A 19,803-nucleotide genomic window follows, 5' to 3' on the forward strand; every position below is an offset into this window, starting at 1 on the left:
TACCTCTTCCCCATACTGTTTTTATTTACTTTTCTGCTCTTTTGCACACCACTCCAGTGTTAATCTGCTAAATTGTAATTATTCGCTCCTATGGCCTATTTATTGCCCACCTCCTCATGCCTTTTGCACACACTGTATATAGACGTTCTCTTTTTTTCTACTGTGTCATTGGCTCGTTTATTGTGTTATTGGCTTGTTTATTGTTTACTCCATGTGTAACTCTGTGTTGTTGTCTGTGTCACACTGCTTTGCTTTATCTTGGCCAGGTCGCAGTTGTAAAATGAGAACTTGTTCTCAACTAGCCTACCTGGTTAAATAAAAGTGAAATTAAAAATACATTTAAAAAATAAATACCTGTGGGGTACAGACTGGAGTTTACAGTTTAGTCGGCCAGCCATTTCCCAGTAGGTTGGGCAGCAGAGATATCCCTTAAATCCCAAACCAACTCCTATCTCCTACCTCCTTGACACTTGTAGAGATCTGAGATTACTAGATCCGTGTCCACTTCTACCGTCAGGAGACCCAGTGTGTGCACCCATAATCTATTCACAGGAGAGAAACGTACTTTAGAGCCCTTCCTTCTACACTGTAGAGGACAAATAATACACACTAGCCTGACTATTCAAAACATGTCAGCTAGGTAGGCACTTAGGAGTACTATACCTCACACACTGTTTAATTAAATAAATGGTGGTCTTCAGTTTCTGTTGAAAGTATAGAGGCAAGGCCAAAGTGAAGGCTTACTTCAGTATTTGATACAAACAAATCATTTCCTGAGTAGGAATGAAGACTACAGTCCTAAAGCCCACTCGGTACTCTGCATGACAGCGAGCATAACCCACTACCCTCGCCTCCTTTAAAAAGTTCACAGCTAGTAATCTCTCATCATAAAAAACAAGATGAGAAATGGTACCAATTTGTCTTCCAAAAGGCCAACCTAACGCCCACAGAGGTCAAGTCCCTTCCATTAAACCCAGTTGTGATTCATTGGGCTGGAGAGAGAGAGAGTTAGAGCTGTCATGGAAAAAGCCATGACCAGACGGAAAGGTAAAGCTTATACAATGACCCGACCGACCAACTCTTCCCCACCCTGTTTTGCACACACACACTATGTCGACTACGCCAACATCTGTCCGCAATCACAGGTCTCTCAAATCAAATTCAAATTCAGGATGACTATATGGCTGAAAGTGTGTGTGTGTGTGTGTGTGTGTGTGTGTGTGTGTGTGTGTGTGCGTGTGTGTGTATATTCAATATTATGTACGATGATACAATACTGTACCCATAAATATAACGATGAGAGCGCAGAGAGATCTTCACTGAACTTTACTGGGGAGAAGACTTGTATTTCCTTGTAAACTCTTTATTTTCTTCTTCCACAGATCAAGTGCTTGGCTAGATATGGCTACTGGGATCCGAGTAAAGGGTAAGGGCCACTTCTGGATTTAACAATGTGTTTAATCCCTTCCTTTCTCTGTGAACCAGATAACCCCGGACTTCCCCTCTCTGCCTCAAAGAGAAGTAAACACAAACAACGTGTAGCAAATGAAACGATGCCAAATCGCAACCTTCGGCAGCCATTTTGATTGGCGGTAAGCTCCTGTAACTGTTCCCAGACCTATGTGACAGTATCAGATTTAGCTAGGTTGTTGTTGTTTTTCCACTAGTGCTGCACCCTCATAAGTACAGCACCAATTGATGGCTGGACAAGGCGGCTGTCCAACAGCTTGAGTTCTGATCTTCGAGCCAGTTGAGTCTTTTGAAGATCCAGTGCTTCAGCCAGTGTTTCCGTAAAATGAAGGGCGAGAGCAGAGAAAGACGTTATGCTCACTTCAAAAGAAGCATCATCCACACCAACTCGTCAGACCAGACTCCAACACTGTCAAAAGGCATCAGTATCAGGAAAACAGCAATGCTGTGAACATGAATAACCATGGTCAGTGGTTTTCAGATATACATATAAATGGATTTGTGTAGAACGGTCATAGCGCCAAATTCCTTGGCCTCTGTTCTTGTAAATTGCAGACCTGCCCTACAAGGGTTCTGGTTTTCACCTCTAGGTGCAGAATCCCTTGCTCTAATAAGAATGTAATGTCAGTCAATAACTGCAGGGTGAGCAGAGGGGACCAGGGGGGGTAGCTATTACTTGAGGGTAGAGACCAGGCAGCGAAGGTACATTTTCCACCTAATTCATGCCTCAAACCTATTAAATCTGAGTATTGTATTGGATACTCTGTCTCAGCTCATTTGTTTACATTTCCCATCGTTCAACCTAAACTGTCCTTGGTTACGAAACTCACAAACAAGTACATCTTAGTCCCTTCATGCCAACAAATACTTTGTGAAGGCAGATGACATATAAATGGCATTTTCTTTCGTTTTTCCTTCAAAGCACATCAGTTTTCTGAAGCACTATATCATGGATTCAGGTACAGAAAGATGTGATAATTGAGAAGAATGCAAAATGACACAGCACTCATTTCACTTTATGAAGCTGGTTATAGAACTAAATACTACCCAGTAAAAGTTCAATGAGTAACATTTAAAACTGTTTTCAACAGATTTACTAGTGTATTAAAATTACCTCTGTGTGTCTTGTTAAACACTATGGGAACAATCTTTGATTTGCCATCTAGAACTGGGAACTAACCACAGTTTCACCCTGTTCCCCTGCCAAACAATAGAAACATCTCTGAATTGTATAACTCTAAATGTGCAATTCTTTAATTAGCTCATGTTAAGAGTGCAGTTTTGTTCATGTTGCATCTTTATTTCTTGACATGTCAGATAGAGCTAAACTGAATACTACCTTCACAATAACCCTATAATTTGTGTCATACTACAGCTATTTTAACAACATTTTATAAATCATATTTCAGATTGAAGTAGAATTTCAGGTCTGAACTCCATTAATGACAATAATGGAACCGTGCTTCAAATGAATGTCAAAACAATTTACACGCCCTCTGCAATCTACATAATTACAGTGCTACCGAGACAGCTTCACTAACTAAGGTCTGTGTGTCAGTTTCCTGTATGTTATCCGGACAGATTCTCTTTATTTCAAGTCAAACTTTAATTTAACTGGATGTATTTTTGACCGTAAAAGTAATTTAATGGTGCCAGATTGTGGTATATCATAAATAGCTGCTTACTTGTTATTGGTTTGTTTATAAGCACCAACAACAGTGGCTCTATGGTAACAAAATAGGTTTCCCCATGTGCTCATTTGTTCTTCGCTATGGCAGAAACTGTCCCTCCAGTGGCTATGGCGGTGATTTCAAATACTTGCTTGGATGGGACACTTTAATAGGCAGCTATGCCAAATTATTTCTGGTGAGTGTTGTTCATAGGGGGGAAACAGACGCAGAAAAACAGGCACAAAATAAACCAACTGGTGTTAGTTCTGGAATTGCACTCAATTTAAGCCCTCTGTTTTTATCACTGTGTTTCTCAACATACATTTGTCACCATTTTTATTCAATTAAGCTTTAGGACCACAGTAATGTTGACTGATTTCATGTGCTCAAAGTTTCCATTAGAGTGTCAACCCCAATACATTGCTTCAGTCGACAATTGGGCAAATACTTTGTCGATATGTGGATCCACACACAAACAGTGGTTATGAAAGATGTAGGAACGCTATGTCATTGCCAGCAGCTGGATATACGAAGCCAAAATACATTGCGATTGACTGATTAATCAACAGGAACAAGAACAGAGAGAACTTTTCAACCCCAATCCTCTATTCAGTGTTTACTGACAAGGTGTAGGAGTAAAGGGTGACAGATTGAACAGTAATGAAGGGTATAGATTGAACTCCTACTTTTTTAAAGACGTTAACTTGCCACCACGGCCAAGTCAAAGCTGTCAGCTATTCTGTGGTGTGCTTCACTGTCCTTTCTTTGGCTGTTTGTTTTTACTGACACTGTTTCAATGTGTGTGCTGCAGATGGTTCATGCTCCGTGGTCAATGTGGTCGGTCAGAGGCTGTGTGTGTTTTTCCACTCCCTGTCAGACAGCAACACCTGGGCGACCCAACCAAACCAATCACAGTCTGGGGTGTCAACATCACTGCAGCCTGAGTACAGGACATATCAACGTGTTAGCAAACATTGGCCTCCCTGGCCCAGTCCACATGATTGGTCGTAGCAAAGTCATGATACAGTGAGGCTCTATTTTATTCTATCCTATTCTATTAGTTTCTATTCTATGTGATTATAATCCTGTCCCTTGTGTCTCCTTGAAGTTGTCGAATTTTTACCAGTAAGTCCCTATTGGCAGTGTTAATCATTCACTTCAGTTTCCCTCAGAATTGAATGATCCAATATGATCATGTCCTGGAAATACTGTCCTACTACTAGGATCCATTGGCCAAGCTAAGCCGTCACAGAGGAAAGAGGAGATGGAATAAAACAAGGCATTTTACAATAACTGTCCATAGTTTGCAAGTGTATTTAATGGATTGTGGTTTGGGGAGTTTCAAAAGCCCATGGACATGACAGCATTTCTTTGTTGAAATCAACAACAAAAAAACTCTCCAAGACAACCCTAGGCAACCATTACCACATTCATCATTGAACCAGAAGCAATAAGTCATCTTTATGGGAAGAGTGTCTGAAAAGCTCCCAGCATCATTGAACCATGCACAACCACATGGTAACAGGGTTATGGTAGAGCCCTGTAGCCCGGGAATACCTGGCTATCTATTATATACTATTGCATGGGAGAAAGTGGCTTTGGAAATGTTTGGTTGCCAAAGTTCATGCACTAACATAAAATGATCTGAAATTGTGTATATTAAAAATGTTTTAACCTAGCATTCAAGAATAAGGTTAGAGGCCCAGGACAATAGCCAGCATTTAAATTGAAATGAGTTATTGCACATAGCTTTGAGGGCGTTCTCCATGATATCAAAGGTTGCAAACGATTATGTAAGTACAATACGTACAGTTTGTCCTCGTTGTATATATCATAAACAACTCCGCCTTTAAAGGGGCAATCTGCACTTTCTAAACCAATTTTTAAAATGTAAATGAATGATACTGTATATATATATATACTCATTGATTCTTGAATAATGTAACCTCTTGAGCTTAGTTCAACTGTCGTACTCCATCAGACCCAACATATAAGCTTGTTTTACTCTTTTGTTTGTAAACAATGTCATTAGAAACGATCACCGTATAACCTCAAAACATGGTTACAACTATAATTTTGATAACATGGATACTCAGTCCTTGAGTCCATAGCTCTGTGCCTCTCTATGAATTTCAGAGTGGATACATTTCTCCAGCCCCATCCCTCAGATGTTTACCAAAACAGTGGCGGGGAAGAAATGCAGATTGCCTCTTTAAAGGTACATCTCTCAATTCAATTCAAGGGGCTTTATTGGCATGGGCAACATATGTTAACATTCTCAAATCAAGTGAAGTAGATAATAAATAAAAGAGAAATAAACAATAAAAATTAACAGTAGACACAAAACTCTCTCTCTCTCTCTCTCTCTCTCTCTCTCTCTCTCTCTCTCTCTCTCTCTTATTTCCTGAAAGCACTTTGCACCAATAGCGAGCAGCCCCACTGTACCTGGTGCAGTGAACCAGCGCTCTGGATTGGTTCGAGCAGCAGAAAACGCAGCCTTTACGTTCGCCCAACTGGAGGAGTGTACAGTATGTTAATGCATTAGGGATGACAGCATAACAAATATATAAAAAAGGAAGGAGTCAAATGTGTTCGGTTCACGCACGACATTTCTAGCTGCTGTGCAGTTTGAAAAGTTTGTCTAACCTTTTACAATCAAAAAGCAATTTTGGATTTATCGGTCTGGTATACCAAGAGGAATAGTGTCTGCGCATATTTGGAGCTTCGACGTATGAGACGTTCTGTACATCGGAACGGAGTCCTTGTGGATATTTACATGATTACAGAGCTTTATCAGGTCGTGTGTCTTCGAAAACTACCTGCAAGAATAAGAGGGAAACGTATTGGATAGTCTTATTCTGTAGACTTTCTTAGTGAGATAGATATACATCATGTTGGGGAGTACGGCGCAGTACGCAGCTAAGAAACGGAAGAAGCCTGTTCAGAAAATGTAAGCAACTCTGAATACAATTTTCAAGTTTAAAGATACGGCTACTTTGTGTAAAGGAAATAAGTACATTACATTGCTTCACTAAATCAAGTTACGCAAATAAGACCGATGTGCATGTTCACTACCTTTTGTCATAATTTTATGGGTGAATGCATTTTTACGATACACACATTGATTGACGTGTTATGTATCAATCTACAATTGATCATATTCTATGAATAATATGCATATAATAATATGCATATTATGATACTGGTTTTGTGTTTAAGTTGTGCGTAAAGTTGGTATAGCTCTGGGTATCTGCAGTGATTCTGCAGATACAACGATGCCCAACTAATTTGAGGCTACTGTCTCGTTCCAAACCATTTTCATTCGATTTGTTATCTATACAATCTCTATTTAAGTTCTCAGTATTTTCCACAATAGCCTGCTATAAATGCTTCCTCAAGTCTTTAGGGTTACCTTAAGATTGAGTTTTGGTGTGTAGTTATGGTCTGGCATGGAAATGGTAGTCTTGCATTAGTCATAATCAAGTTGAAAATTGGCTGGGCTCTCATGCAATAGTTACATGGGGGAGGGAGAGCAGGGAAAACTGGGTCGAAATTTTGTAATTTAATAGACCTGCGCTTTTTTCCCAGTCATGAGGAACAAACTTTTTTGCATTTAAAAAAAAAATACTCTGCAAATTACCATATTTTTCGAAGTCACACAAAGTTATACAGTTGTATTCTCTGGCAAAATACTTGAACAAATCATTTTTAAAATGTTTCAATATATTGCACTATTCAGAACATTTTGGTCCCAAGATTCCAGCAAAGTCTAATTTGAGTTCATCTGACTTTCATTTATCTGCATGTCCAGCCCTTATATTTACATAAAGAGTTGCATTAATGAGATGTCAATAAAAAAAATAAGATAAACATAAACTTGATTTAAAAAATGAATTTATATGAATGCTGTAAGCACATCAATTGTTTGCTCACTGGGAAATGAATATCCAACTTGTCAGTGACAACTGTATTTGGAGTTTTTGTCAGCAATTCATTGAGCATATTACAGTGTTATTGACACATTGTCAATGGGATTTTTAATGATCTTCTATATAGAAGAACCCCTTACCTTCTAATGACTCTTACGTAGCTTGGTGAGCAACATAGATCAAAAAACATGTGTGTGTTTGTGAGAGTCTTAGCGTTTCATAGAATGCATTTAATAGTTTGTAGCTCAAACCATTCGGACTCTACAGACATTTCTGCATAAAAAAACTGCCCCGGGCCCCTTCGGGTTCCGCCCTTGTCTCACAAATACTGCTCTAGCTCAGCCACCGGTAATCAAACAGACTAATGGTTGGTATTTACGGATGCAGGAGAATTAGACGATTCCAATGGTACAAGAAGACTGTAGCTCAGACGCACAATGTTTTAAGGAGTTCGAAGTCCGAAACGCACCAGCGATACGGTGGGACTCATTGAGTTAATAAGTATGAGTAATTACTTTATTATTACCTAGTTATAACCTTATGACCCTATTCAGCAAGTATTTTACTCAATTTTGAAAAAGTATTTTCTTCCTCCTTCTTCCTCCACACTTTCTACCAGCCCGATATGTAAACATTATCTTTTCATTGCTCTCTCCCTCTATCAGATTTCCAGAAGGTTGGAACAATGGCACAGGGTAACCTGTTGGCCTTTTATAAAGAGAAGATTGATGATATAACATTACCTACGGCAGGAGACCGTGTCTACAGTTCCATAATGTCCAATAGATTGAGCTTTTTCTACCTCCACAATGATATCATTGTGTGGCTGCTGTGTGCAGACCAGGCTTAATCTGCCTCTCAAATGGCACTCTATTCCGTATACAGTATAGTGCACTACTTTTGACCAGGGCTCATAGGGCTCTCTGGTAAAAATGTAGTGCACTATATATGGAATAGGATGCCATTTGGGATGCATCGCTAGTGTTTTAGTAGACATTCCTCTGAGTATGATACTCAGTCCGCCACTCTCACTAGGTCACTGACTTATAGTTGGTGATTTTCCGTTTCAGAACAGAAAAAGCATGACTCTTTGTGATTTCTCTGTGAATCAAATGAGAGTGACAGACAGACAGACAGACAGACAGACAGACAGACAGACAGACAGACAGACAGACAGACAGACAGACAGGCATGGAACCCGACAGGCAGACAGACAGACAGACAGACAGACAGACAGACAGACAGACAGACAGACAGACAGACAGACAGACAGACAGACAGACAGACAGACATGGAACCCGACAGGCAGACAGACACACACACACACAGACAGACAGACAGACAGACAGACAGACAGACAGACAGACAGACAGACAGACAGACAGACAGACAGACATGGAACCCGACAGGCAGACAGACACACAGACAGCCTAGACCCTGGCTCTCCAGTCCACACCAGACCCTCGGCCACCCCTCCACCGCTGGCCTGCCACTTGTTAGTGACGTCACATGGCTACATTAACCGTAACGGACCTCACCAGAAGCTCATTACGGTAACACTTGAGCCGGAAGTGACTCGGCTATTTTCGGCAGCAAGTATGTCAACGGATTAATATGACTTTGATGGTGATGACCATGCATTCACATCCCCACATTTTAAAGATTTACTTTAAGGGACCCCTATTCCCCATCCACAGGTGTGGCTACTACCTTCACCATTACTTCACAGACAGTGTCCTGGCTGTTTGGAAATAATGTTAGACAGTATTTACCTTGTCTTTTTCTCTTCTTTACCAAACAGTTTAGAAAGAATGCTAGACAGTTTTGATGTACTTGTTATTTTAGACATAGAACCTAATCTTATTCAGGGGTTGTTGCTAGACTGACTCAGACAAAGTACCTTTGTTTGGGAGTCTGGGAAAGCAGTCTTGCAATAAGATGGTAAAACTCTGCCAAGATAGATAACATAACACTACACATCCATTGTTTTAAGAATTGGACCTACAGCATGAGTCGTGGTGAGAGGGCCAGCGAGGTGGGCAAGGCGAACGCTGCAGGTTGAGCCATCCGAGTTTAATTCCAGTCTTGTTTTGTTGTGGTGGACCAGAGACAGATAGAGTTCTACTGGAGGTTATCAGGGTGGGAATGACCTTACCAGAGCCGGGCTCAAATAGTATTTGTGCACTTTCAAATACTTTAGCTGCCCTTGGTTGAGCTTGCCTGGTGCAAAGTAACCAATAGAATAGGCCCAAAAGGCAAAACCCTGCCCATCTGGCACTTCGTGATGGCTATGTCAAAATGTTGAAAGTATTTGATGGAAAACAAATACTATTTGAATCCAGGCCTGGGCCCCGCTATTTCCAAACGTGCACAGGCCTCTCGTGTCATGTGTCGGTTACAACACTCAAAATCAGATGACCTAGATCCGGTTCCTCTATCACTCCTCCTCTGTTCAGCCATCAGGTTGACCTTTGGAAGACTGGCCTGTTATCTATTTTGGTTCAGATCTCGTCCGTCTGGTCTGAACTGTTTATGGAAAGGTTGGCCATTTTAATGATGTGAGCCAAAATGCTACAAGAAGCTAGCACTTATCTCATTATAAATACGTAAGTATGTAAACATCACTGTGTGGTCCTTGCAGTGATTAAGAGTACACTACTGTAACATTGAACTACGTGCACCCGTATCAAAACATGCTAATGTCACTTGGAATTTGTCATTAACTTGTGATATCACCTGTGCTACAACAATGAAGGTACCTCCGTCTGTGTGAGGTATCCAAGATGTAATCCAAGATGGTGGACGGACAGAGATGGTCTGAATGAAGGGCCTATTGTCCCCAAAGCCAGTCTCGGGTGTCATCACTTTCCCTTGTTTTCTGGGAATGTATAATTTGGTTCCAAACCTCTGGCTTGAGTTACTGTTGAAATCCCTTCGGGTAAGCCCTTGGTGGTGAAAATACAGCGTTGGGTTACAACAGACCTCCATTTGACAACAATGGCTTGGTTTCTCAAGACAAGGTTCTCCCAAACATTGAACCAGGAAATTCTGAAGTGGGAGAACTTGTTGGTTTTAAGGATTGGTAAGAGTAGACAATGACACACTATGTTAACAACATTATAAGGTTTAGGGTTTGAAATGTCATCTATGTCTATGACAATTCATTTCTAATACATTTTTCAGTTTTTCTTATATGTCTGAAAGTTAATTTCCGATAACATTTTTCACATAGTTTTTTTGTTGGAATAGATTATTATGATGTACAGTATACTTGACACACAAAGCTATTATTGCCTTGCTTATCAAATGCTTAAAACAACTCTGACCAGCCTAATACAAGCTCTTGGACTTAAGGCCTATTGTTGTTAGTTGAACATTATAATGGATTAATTATGCTATTTGACAGTTTACAAAGAGAGTTAAGTACATTTCTAGGAATATGCCAGAGAGATTGCAGTAGCTGTGACCCAAAGGTGCTTGGTGAGACTTACTATAAGACAAAATACCTGGTACACAGAGGCCTGTATTTGTGAGGAATCAGGATGACGTCATACTGCACCAATGACGTGGTTCTTTACTTGAGGTTGAGAATCACATCTGTTTCAGCTACTCTTCAACGATCAATGGGGAACGAGTCTCCGTATGTATCTGAAATGACACCGTATTCCCTATAGTTCACTACTTTTGATGCTATAGGCCCGGGGTGTCATACAAATGTTCCACGCGGGCCGCTTTCGATCTTCCCCGAGGTCCGGAGGGCCGCAGTTTAAACTGAGCTTGCCGTCAAAATTGGCAAAAAAAACTTGTCCTCTACCTATCACTTTCGGAATGTTCGATGCTTATTGACTGTCAAGCTTTGGTTTCGATGACTGTTAGCTAGCTTGACAGAGTGAAGAGACTATTCTGTATGTACTGAACAAACATTTAAGCGCAACTTATAAAGTGTTGGTCCCATGTTTCATGAGCTGAACTAAAAGATCCCAGAAATTGTCCATATGCACAAAATGTTTTTTCTCTCTCAAGTTCTGTGCACAAATTTGTTTATATCCCTGTTGGTGAGGATTTCTCCTTTGCCAAGATAATCTATCCACCTGACACGTGTGGCACATCAAGAAGCTGATTAAACAGCATGATCATTACACAGGTGCACCTTGTGCTAGGGGACAATAAAAGGCAACTTAAATGTGCAATTTTGTCGCACAACACAATGTCACAGATGTCTCAAGTTTTGAGGGAGCGTTCAATTGGCATGCTGACTACAGGAATGTCCACCTGAGCTGTTAACAGAGAATTTAATGTTAATTTCCCTAACATAAGTCGCCTCCAACGTTACATTTTTGGGGGAGGGCAGTATGTCCAACCGGCCTTACATCCGCAGACCACGTGTAACCACGTGTAACCACGCCAGCCCCAGGCCTCAACATCCGGCTTCTTCACCTGCGGGATTGTCCGAGACCAGACACCCAGACAGCTGATAAAACTGAGGATTATCTATGTCTGTAATAAAGCCCTTTTGTGGGAGAAAAAATGAATTCTGATTGGCTGCGCTCCTGCCCAGTCATGTAAAATCCATAGTTTAGGGCCTAATTCATTTATTTAAATTGACTGATTTCCTTATATGAACTGAAACTCGGTAAAATTGTCGAAGTTGTTGCATGTTGCGTTTATATTATTTACTCAAACCGCCCGCTGGCCTTGAGTTTGACACATGCTATAGGGAATAGGGTGCCATTTTGTACATTTGTAAACTTGAGACATCTCTGTAAAAGACAATTGTTCTTGGAGGTTTTTGGGGTCTGGATCACATTTCATTTCCTGAAGTGGCCCTATGTATGTTTCTCAACAGCCTTAGAGTCTTCTTTAGTGCCAGAACTCACTTCAACAGAAACCCGACAGTGGACAGGGGAATACCCTAACCCGAATAGCACACAGCTAAACTCATAGAGTAGATCCAACTTCATTAAGGACTAAATTGATCAGGCATTTTCACATTACAATAAAAGGAAATCGGATTCCATGTAAGGTATGCACTACTATTCCATTCTCTTCTTTACCAAAATATTTCCTACAAGATGGTTTCATCATCACCAGAGAAACCAGGCTGTTTAGCAGAGACCCGGGGCTGCTTGTCACACTTTCTACTCTTGTGTGTAATTCTCAGCACCAGTCTGTCTTAGAAGACTCTCTTCAACAATAATAGAAAGACCAAGTTCTTGGGTTGAAAAACCCTGCATCAATTTTAAACCTCCATCATAACTTATTTTTCTCTCTTTTTCAGTCCTAAACCCCCTCCTACAGATGGCATCAAATCGAATCCGTCAAAGCGCCACAGGGATCGGCTGAACGGAGAGCTGGACAAGTTGACCGGGCTGTTGCCGTTCTCGGAGGATGTACGTGCGAGGCTGGACAAGTTGTCTGTGCTTCGGCTCAGTGTGGGATACCTCAAGGTCAAGAGCTTCTTCAGTGGTGGGTGGCACATACTCTGACTCATAGATAAACCAACACTTTAGCTGCCTCATAGGCATAACTCTTACGACAGAGGTGAAGACTGTTAGATTGAGATCTGTAGTTTTTGGTTTGAGGCTTCTTTTTCTCCCTTCTTTTCGCCTCGCTTCTCAACTCTAACTGACTAACTGACTGCTAGTCTCTCTCGCTCTCTATCTCTCTCTCTCTCGCTCTCTCTCTCTCTCTCTCTCTCGCTCTCTCTCTTCCTCTCTATTTCTCTCAGGAAACGGTTTATATCTGTGTTGCCGTGTTAATTGCACTTTGAGTCTCTGAGGCCGAGTGTTGAGTAGAGGACAGACAGAAATATTACCTCAGAGTGTCACATGGCCAGACGCAAGCTTCCTTTTCCTGTCGAGTGGCAACACATGTTCTAAATATCATCACACACACACACACCCATCCCCCCACAGCCCGGCCCCTCTTAACTTTCCGGCCCCTCTTAACTCCCAAAACAGCAGAGGATGTTCTTGTGGTCGGAGATGTTAGCTAGCACTGCACATACACGCACGCACATACACACCAGAAGGATTGACTGTCCTTGCTAGTTTCTGCCACACATAACTTTTCCTCAAATAGTTCCTGCCCTGTCCAAAATAGCATCAATTAGAAGAAGACTGTAGTCTCGTTGCAAGCCAGGCCATGACGAGAGCTAACAGACACTCCGACAATTATTATAATTTTTTTTGGTCTGGGCATCCACCGACATAGCAGTTAGCGATAAACACTCTACATCAACAACAAAGGCAAATCAGACAAGGCCCTTTGCATATTGTATGTTTTGGACATAACTTCCTTGGCAACCAAAGGTGTTAATTGTAACGAATGGAGACATGCGTTTATTGCGTTACTAAGTAAACGTTGCCAGGGCGATGGCCATACACGAGTAGTCATGATGAGCGAGTAGTTATGAGCTACAAGCCCCAAAGCAGTTAGGAGATCCCGTTTTGTTTTTCGAATCCTCTTTTACACCACAACAACACACACACAGCAGCAGCAGCAGAGCCTCTCACCCTCTCTCTCTTTCTCCCCCTCACTCTCTATCCTCCCCTCTCTCTTTCTCTTATGGAGCAACAGAGAGGGTCAGAAGGACAGAGAGGGTCAGAAGGACAGAGAGGGTGTGTGGAGGGAGCTGGAAATCAGGCGTTGAACTCTGACTCCACCCACACTCTACTTCCTGTGCAACCCCTTACCCTCCTTTCCTTCTTCTGTTCCCTCCCTTCCTCCTTCCTCATCGGCCTGTGTGAAGTTCAAGTTCACAAACTCCCCCTCCCCTCAAACAAATGCAACAGGATCCTAGTAGAGTGGTGTACTGTGCTTGCACGGCATGGTCCAAAAAGGAGTCGTCTTATACATTCTATACGAGCATTTTTACATTATTAGTTGCTATTAAAGATACTAGAACTTTAGTTCAACTCTATTTAAAGTGGGCTTTGTATATTTTATACACACATTTTCTCGGTGATGCAATTATGGTCAACCTCAAACATGCTGTGATGGTCACTGCCCTTTGGTCATCCTCAAACATGCTGTGGTGGTCACTGCCCTTTGGTCATCCTCAAACATGCTGTGGTGGTCAATGCCCTTTGGTCATCCTCAAACATGCTGTGGTGGTCACTGCCCTTTGGTCATCCTCAAACATGATGTGATGGTCACTGCCCTTTGGTCATCCTCAAACATGCTGTGGTGGTCACTGCCCTTTGGTCATCCTCAAACATGCTGTGGTGGTCACTGCCCTTTGGTCATCCTCAAACATGCTGTGGTGGTCACTGCCCTTTGGTCATCCTCAAACATGCTGTGGTGGTCACTGCCCTTTGGTCATCCTCAAACATGCTGTGGTGGTCAACTCCCCTTGTCCGCTTTTAATTTCATGACCACAAAACGCTTTGGTCAGGCCTGAGCTATGTAGATGTATGGAGAGCTCAGAGTAGGTTGAAGTGGCTGGATGTTTGGCTCAGGAGAAAGAGACCTCTGTACTCTTGAGGTCCAAGCTGGACCTGCTCTTTTATTTTTATATTTTTTTATATTAACTTGGCAATTCAGTTAAGAACACATTCTTATTTACAATGACGGCCTACCCCGGCCAAACCCGGGCGACGCTGGGCCAATTGTGCGCCGCCCTATGGGACTCCCAATCACGGCCAGATGTGATGCAGCCTGGATCGTCCCTGCTCTGTCTTGCCCCTCGCCTCAATCATAGACCACTGAAGGATGATGGGAAGGAGGCCGGCCTAGAGCCGTAAGGTGTCGCGGTTGATGAGAAAAGCCCTAGGGTTGTGTCCCACGCCTCCCATGTCGCTCCACATAAGCAGCACATTGCAGCTTCCCCATGATCGTCAACCTACTGGCCCACCAGACCAAAATGTGCTCTCTCTCTCCCTGTCTGCTGAATGTACTGTGTTTTAATCTCCCCCGGGTGTCTGCTCTCTGCAGGGGCCCCACTGCTACACAATCTATCTGTTGTCTATCTGGGCCGCCCCCAGGTGATGAGGGTAGGAAACAACATCTCCACCCCGCTGATCCTCAACACTGGGGCCCCACAAGGGTGCGTTCTCAGCCCTCTCCTGTACTCCCTGTTCACCCATGACTGCGTGGCCATGCACGCCTCCAACTCAATCAAAAAGTTTGCAGACGACACTACAGTGGTAGGCTTGATTACCAACAACGACGAGACGGCCTACAGGGAGGAGGTGAGGGCCCTCGGAGTGTGGTGTCAGGAAAATAAACTCACACTCAACGTCAACAAAACAAAGGAGATGATCGTGGACTTCAGGAAACAGCAGAGGGTGCACCCCCTATCCACATCAACGGGACAGTAGTGGAGAAGGTGGAAAGTTTTAAGTTCCTCGGCGTACGCATCACGGACAAACTGAAATGGTCCACCCACACAGACAGCGTGGTGAAAAAGGCGCAACAGCGCCTCTTCAACCTCAGGAGGCTGAAGAAATTTGGCTTGTCACCAAAAACACTCACAAATCGAGAGCATCCTGTCGGGCTGTATCACCGCCTGGAACGGCAACTGCTCCGCACACAACTGTAAGGCTCTCCCGAGGGTAGTGAGGTCTGCACAACACATCATCTGGGGCAAACTACCTGCCCTCCAGGACACCTACACCACCCAATGTCACAGGAAGGCCATAAAGATCATCAAGGACAACAGCCACCGGAGCCACTGCCTGTTCACCCCGCTATCATCCAGAAGGCGAGGTCAGTACAGGTGCATCAAAGCTGCGACCGAGAGACTGAAAAACAGCTTCTATCTCAAGGCCATCAGACTGCTAAACAGCCATCACTAACATTGAGTGGCTGCTGCCAACATACTGACTCAAATCTCTAGCCACTTTAATAATTAATAATTGGATGTAATAAATGTATCACTAGCCACTTTAAACAATGCCACTTTATATAATGTTTAAATACCCTACATTACTCATCTCATATGTATATACAATACTCTATACAATCTACTGCATCTTGCCTATCGCTCATCCATATATTTATATGTACATATTCTTATTCATTCCTTTGTTGTTGTGAAATTGTTAGATTACTTGTTAGATATTACTGCACGGTCGGAACTAGAAGCACAAGCATTTCGCTACACTCGCATTAACATCTGCTAACCATGTGTATGTGACAAATAAAATTGTACTTGATTTGATTTGGTCTCACCATGGTGGTTATCTTTAGTGTGGGACCCCAGTTCAGAGTAGAAGTGTCAACCAACCATTTCATTTACATTACATTTAAGTCATTTAGCAGACGCTCTTATCCAGAGCGACTTACAATTCCACACTTGATATCGCTCAGATATCTTCTGATTGAGAATGAATCAGAATGTGCTTGACCTCACAAAACAGCTTGTAGTTGCGACATTATTCCCATATCAACAATATCCACACATGGGGAACAACGGTGAATGTTACTAGATGTGTGTGGCTGAGCTCACCATGCGTTCCCGACTGCAATATGAACCGTGGTCTTTCAAGGTCGTCTTCGCACCACCTGCTTTCTATCTCTGTGTTTGACTCGGCGGACCCTGTGAAGTAAGGGAGTGTCAGTGATAGTGGGGGAATGGAGGTTTGACACTGTACGACTCTGAGCTGAGGGTCAGTAAAGTCGAAAGGTCACCACCCGTGAATCCATGTGACTCTATGTTGAGACAACAGACACACTCTGTATTAGTGGGGCCCATGCAGAGTGCAGAAACCCGGGGGAGATAAACACTGTGTGTGTGTGTGTGTGTGTGTGTGTGTGTGTGTGTGTGTGTGTGTGTGTGTGTGTGTGTGTGCGTGTGCGTGTGTGACGCGCGTACTGTCAGTAGACAGGGAGAAGGCATACTGGGATCTAGTGGGCCAATAATTCTGATCATGTTGTATCACTGGATCTATGGTTCCTGACAGTGGTCTGTGTTGATGACGAACAGCACTTCACCCAGAGAAGAACTCAGAGACAGTCGTGATTGTCGACCAAAAAAAAACACACTGAAGCATCGCTTTACCTTTATCCGTCACACACAACACACACATCCATCTTTCCACCTCCTCCCTGTGCGTTGTCTCCCTGCCGAGCTCTCTGGCCTCTGTCTCTGTGAAGCCTGTTTATCATCTCTGGGATCTGAGGCTGCCTGCCTGCTGGGCGTGGAAGGGTGGAGGGGCACGTTTGGGGAGGGAAGCTCTGGAGCATTGCTGGCTGGCTGCACAACCACAACACGAGGGACTGCTGTCGGAGTCAGCTGTGTTTGCCTAGTGATGGATCTGACATATATATTATTGGTAGGCTTAACCCCTGTCACATTGTTTAAATAAAACGAGGAATAGGCCGTGTCCCATTATAACTGAAATATACCTGTCGTGTTCTTCATGTTCCTGTGGACCTGCAAGGTGTGCAGGTTTCTGTAGTCCTAGCATGGTACTACTAACATTCAACTCTTCATTATAAGTTGTATTTTAGTTGAATTTGTGTTGGTGCTGGGCTAGAGCAAAAGCCTGCACACCTTGTGGGTTCCTAGGAAACAGGTTTGAAGAGCACTCCTCCATTATGTAAACTCCTATGAAATAAATCTGGGGCCATGCCTCCCAAATTTACCTCCGTTAGCGATGCCATTACCCCCCCCGCTGAATCCTGTATTGGGCCTCTGTGGCGATTTCACACACCTTCCCCCACCACCGTCCATGGCTTTCCCAGATGTTTTTCCAGCGTTGGGATTTTGCTTTGGGGAATAGGGAGTAGTGCAGGTTGGGTCGCTAGCATTCCCCAACAGAGAGAGGCTGTAAAACAGGCTAAACAAGCTACTGAGAGTCACCTTTGACCCCTCCATGCAAACCAATCTCACATTCTCCTGAGGTCATGGTAAGGTTGTACTGAGGTTGTAATAAGGTTGGACTATGGCAACTATGATTCATTCCACTTCCCGTGTGACATACATTTGGTCGTATTTGTTATTATTCTGAACTGAAACCTTCTTTGAATGGATCTCTTTCAGTTACTGTTGTTTGTTACGAAGTGTTGACAGAGTGACATGGAGCAGCTTGGCACTCAGGGATGGTGTTGAGTTGTGTGGGTGTTACTGTTGGTGAGATAGATACAACACAGGGTTGGACTCAACATTAGTGCATGTGTAGGTCAAACAAAAAGGAGAAGGACAGGGCTGCCATTTTGCTGAGAAACAAATGCTCCCACGGAGACTAAACACACACTAAATGCTAAATCCTAAAACCAAAACAGAACAATATTGGGATAACACAGATTTTCCTAATCCGTGCACGGAGAAATCATGAAACAGATTCAGTATTGACACAGTTGTGACATCACAGGCCCAGGTTCGAGAAGTATGTGTTTATATGTTCATACACTCAAATGACTGTAATGCACGTGTCGTCTCAACATTGACCTTGTATTTTTATTTTTTTCTGTATTTAACCAGGCAAGTCAGTTAAGAACAAATTCTTATTTTCAATGACGGCCTGGGAACAGTGGGTTAACTGCCTTGTTCAGGGGCAGAACGACAGATTTGTACCTTGTCAGCTCGGGGATTCGATCTTGCAACCTTTCGGTTACTAGTCCAACGCTCTAACCACTAAGCTACGCTGCCGCCCCGATACGCCCCGTATCCCTTTGTTGATTTTGAAGTCATCATAAATAGCTGCCAGAAGGATGGATGCAATTTGTAAAGTGCATGATCACACACCAGATCAATTTGCATTGCTATTGCCATTCTTCTAGCCGGTCTATGTGACGCCATTGTAACTGCAGTGAGTAAGCTGTGTTATTGAATGGGATGGTGTCTGGACATGTTCAGCTGGGTAGTGTTTGACATTGTAGACACATTGAGGGCTACGCACACACACACACATGCACGCACACACACACACGCACACACACACGCACACGCACACGCACACACACACAAACAAACACACACACGAACGCACACACACGCACACATGCACACACACAAACGCACACACACGCACACATGCACACACACACACGCACGCGCACGTGCACACACACATACACACACACACACACACACGAACAAACACACACACACACCAACAAACACACACACACACAAATGCAAACACTGCTCCAGGACATAACATGATAAAATGGAGTGAGGAGAAGTCACAGAGACAGAGAGGAATGTTCCCTGTCACCATTAGCAGTGACCTCTAACCCCTGACCTCCCAGAACAACCTCACAGGCTCTGGCAGGCTCAAGGTTTTGACATGTTGTTGTTGACTACCTAGACACCAGGGTTTCCCAAACTCGGTCCTGGGGCCCCAGTCTGTCCTCTACTCAACACTCGGCCTCAGAGACTCAAAGTGTAATTGCCCTAGCACTACACAGGTGATTCAAATAACCAACTCATCATCAAGCTTTGAATATTTGAAATCCGGTGTGTAGTGCTAGGGCAAAAAAAAATAAACGTACACCCAGAGGGTGAGGGGCCCCAGAGGGGCCCAGGACCGAGTTTGGAAAACCCTAACCTATACCAAGGACAGGTACAGTCATTACAAAGCTTTAGTTCAAATACCTGTTTGAGAGGGATAACAATCACTGCTAGTCTAACTCTATGACAGAATGAGGCCCCAGTCTTAGGACTGACGGTGTGTACTGAGTTTTTACCTTAGATGACGAGTGCTCTCTCTGTTTCTCCCTCCTACCGCTCTCTTTCACCTTCATTTTCTCACTCTTTTTTCTTCCACTCACTCCCTCGACCCGCT

General features: G+C 43.2%; 1 protein-coding gene across 2 annotated transcripts in view; it reads left to right on the forward strand.

Moving 5' to 3' along the window:
* The first annotated feature begins 5,653 nt into the window (after nt 1-5,653).
* The window catches only part of LOC115129666 (aryl hydrocarbon receptor-like), a 73,379-nt gene continuing 59,229 nt past the window's right edge, over nt 5,654-19,803 (forward strand). Inside the window, exons 1-2 of one of the 2 annotated variants that reach the window (XM_029660274.2) lie at nt 5,654-6,090; nt 12,348-12,535. In XM_029660274.2, the coding sequence (XP_029516134.1) occupies nt 6,032-6,090; nt 12,348-12,535 (247 nt within the window). In that variant the 5' untranslated portion in view covers nt 5,654-6,031. The remainder of the gene's footprint in view (nt 6,091-12,347; nt 12,536-19,803) is intronic. The other variant, XM_065018752.1, reaches the window with a different exon arrangement.

This window comes from Oncorhynchus nerka, linkage group LG5, assembly GCF_034236695.1.
Source record: "Oncorhynchus nerka isolate Pitt River linkage group LG5, Oner_Uvic_2.0, whole genome shotgun sequence".
NCBI lineage: Eukaryota > Metazoa > Chordata > Actinopteri > Salmoniformes > Salmonidae > Oncorhynchus > Oncorhynchus nerka.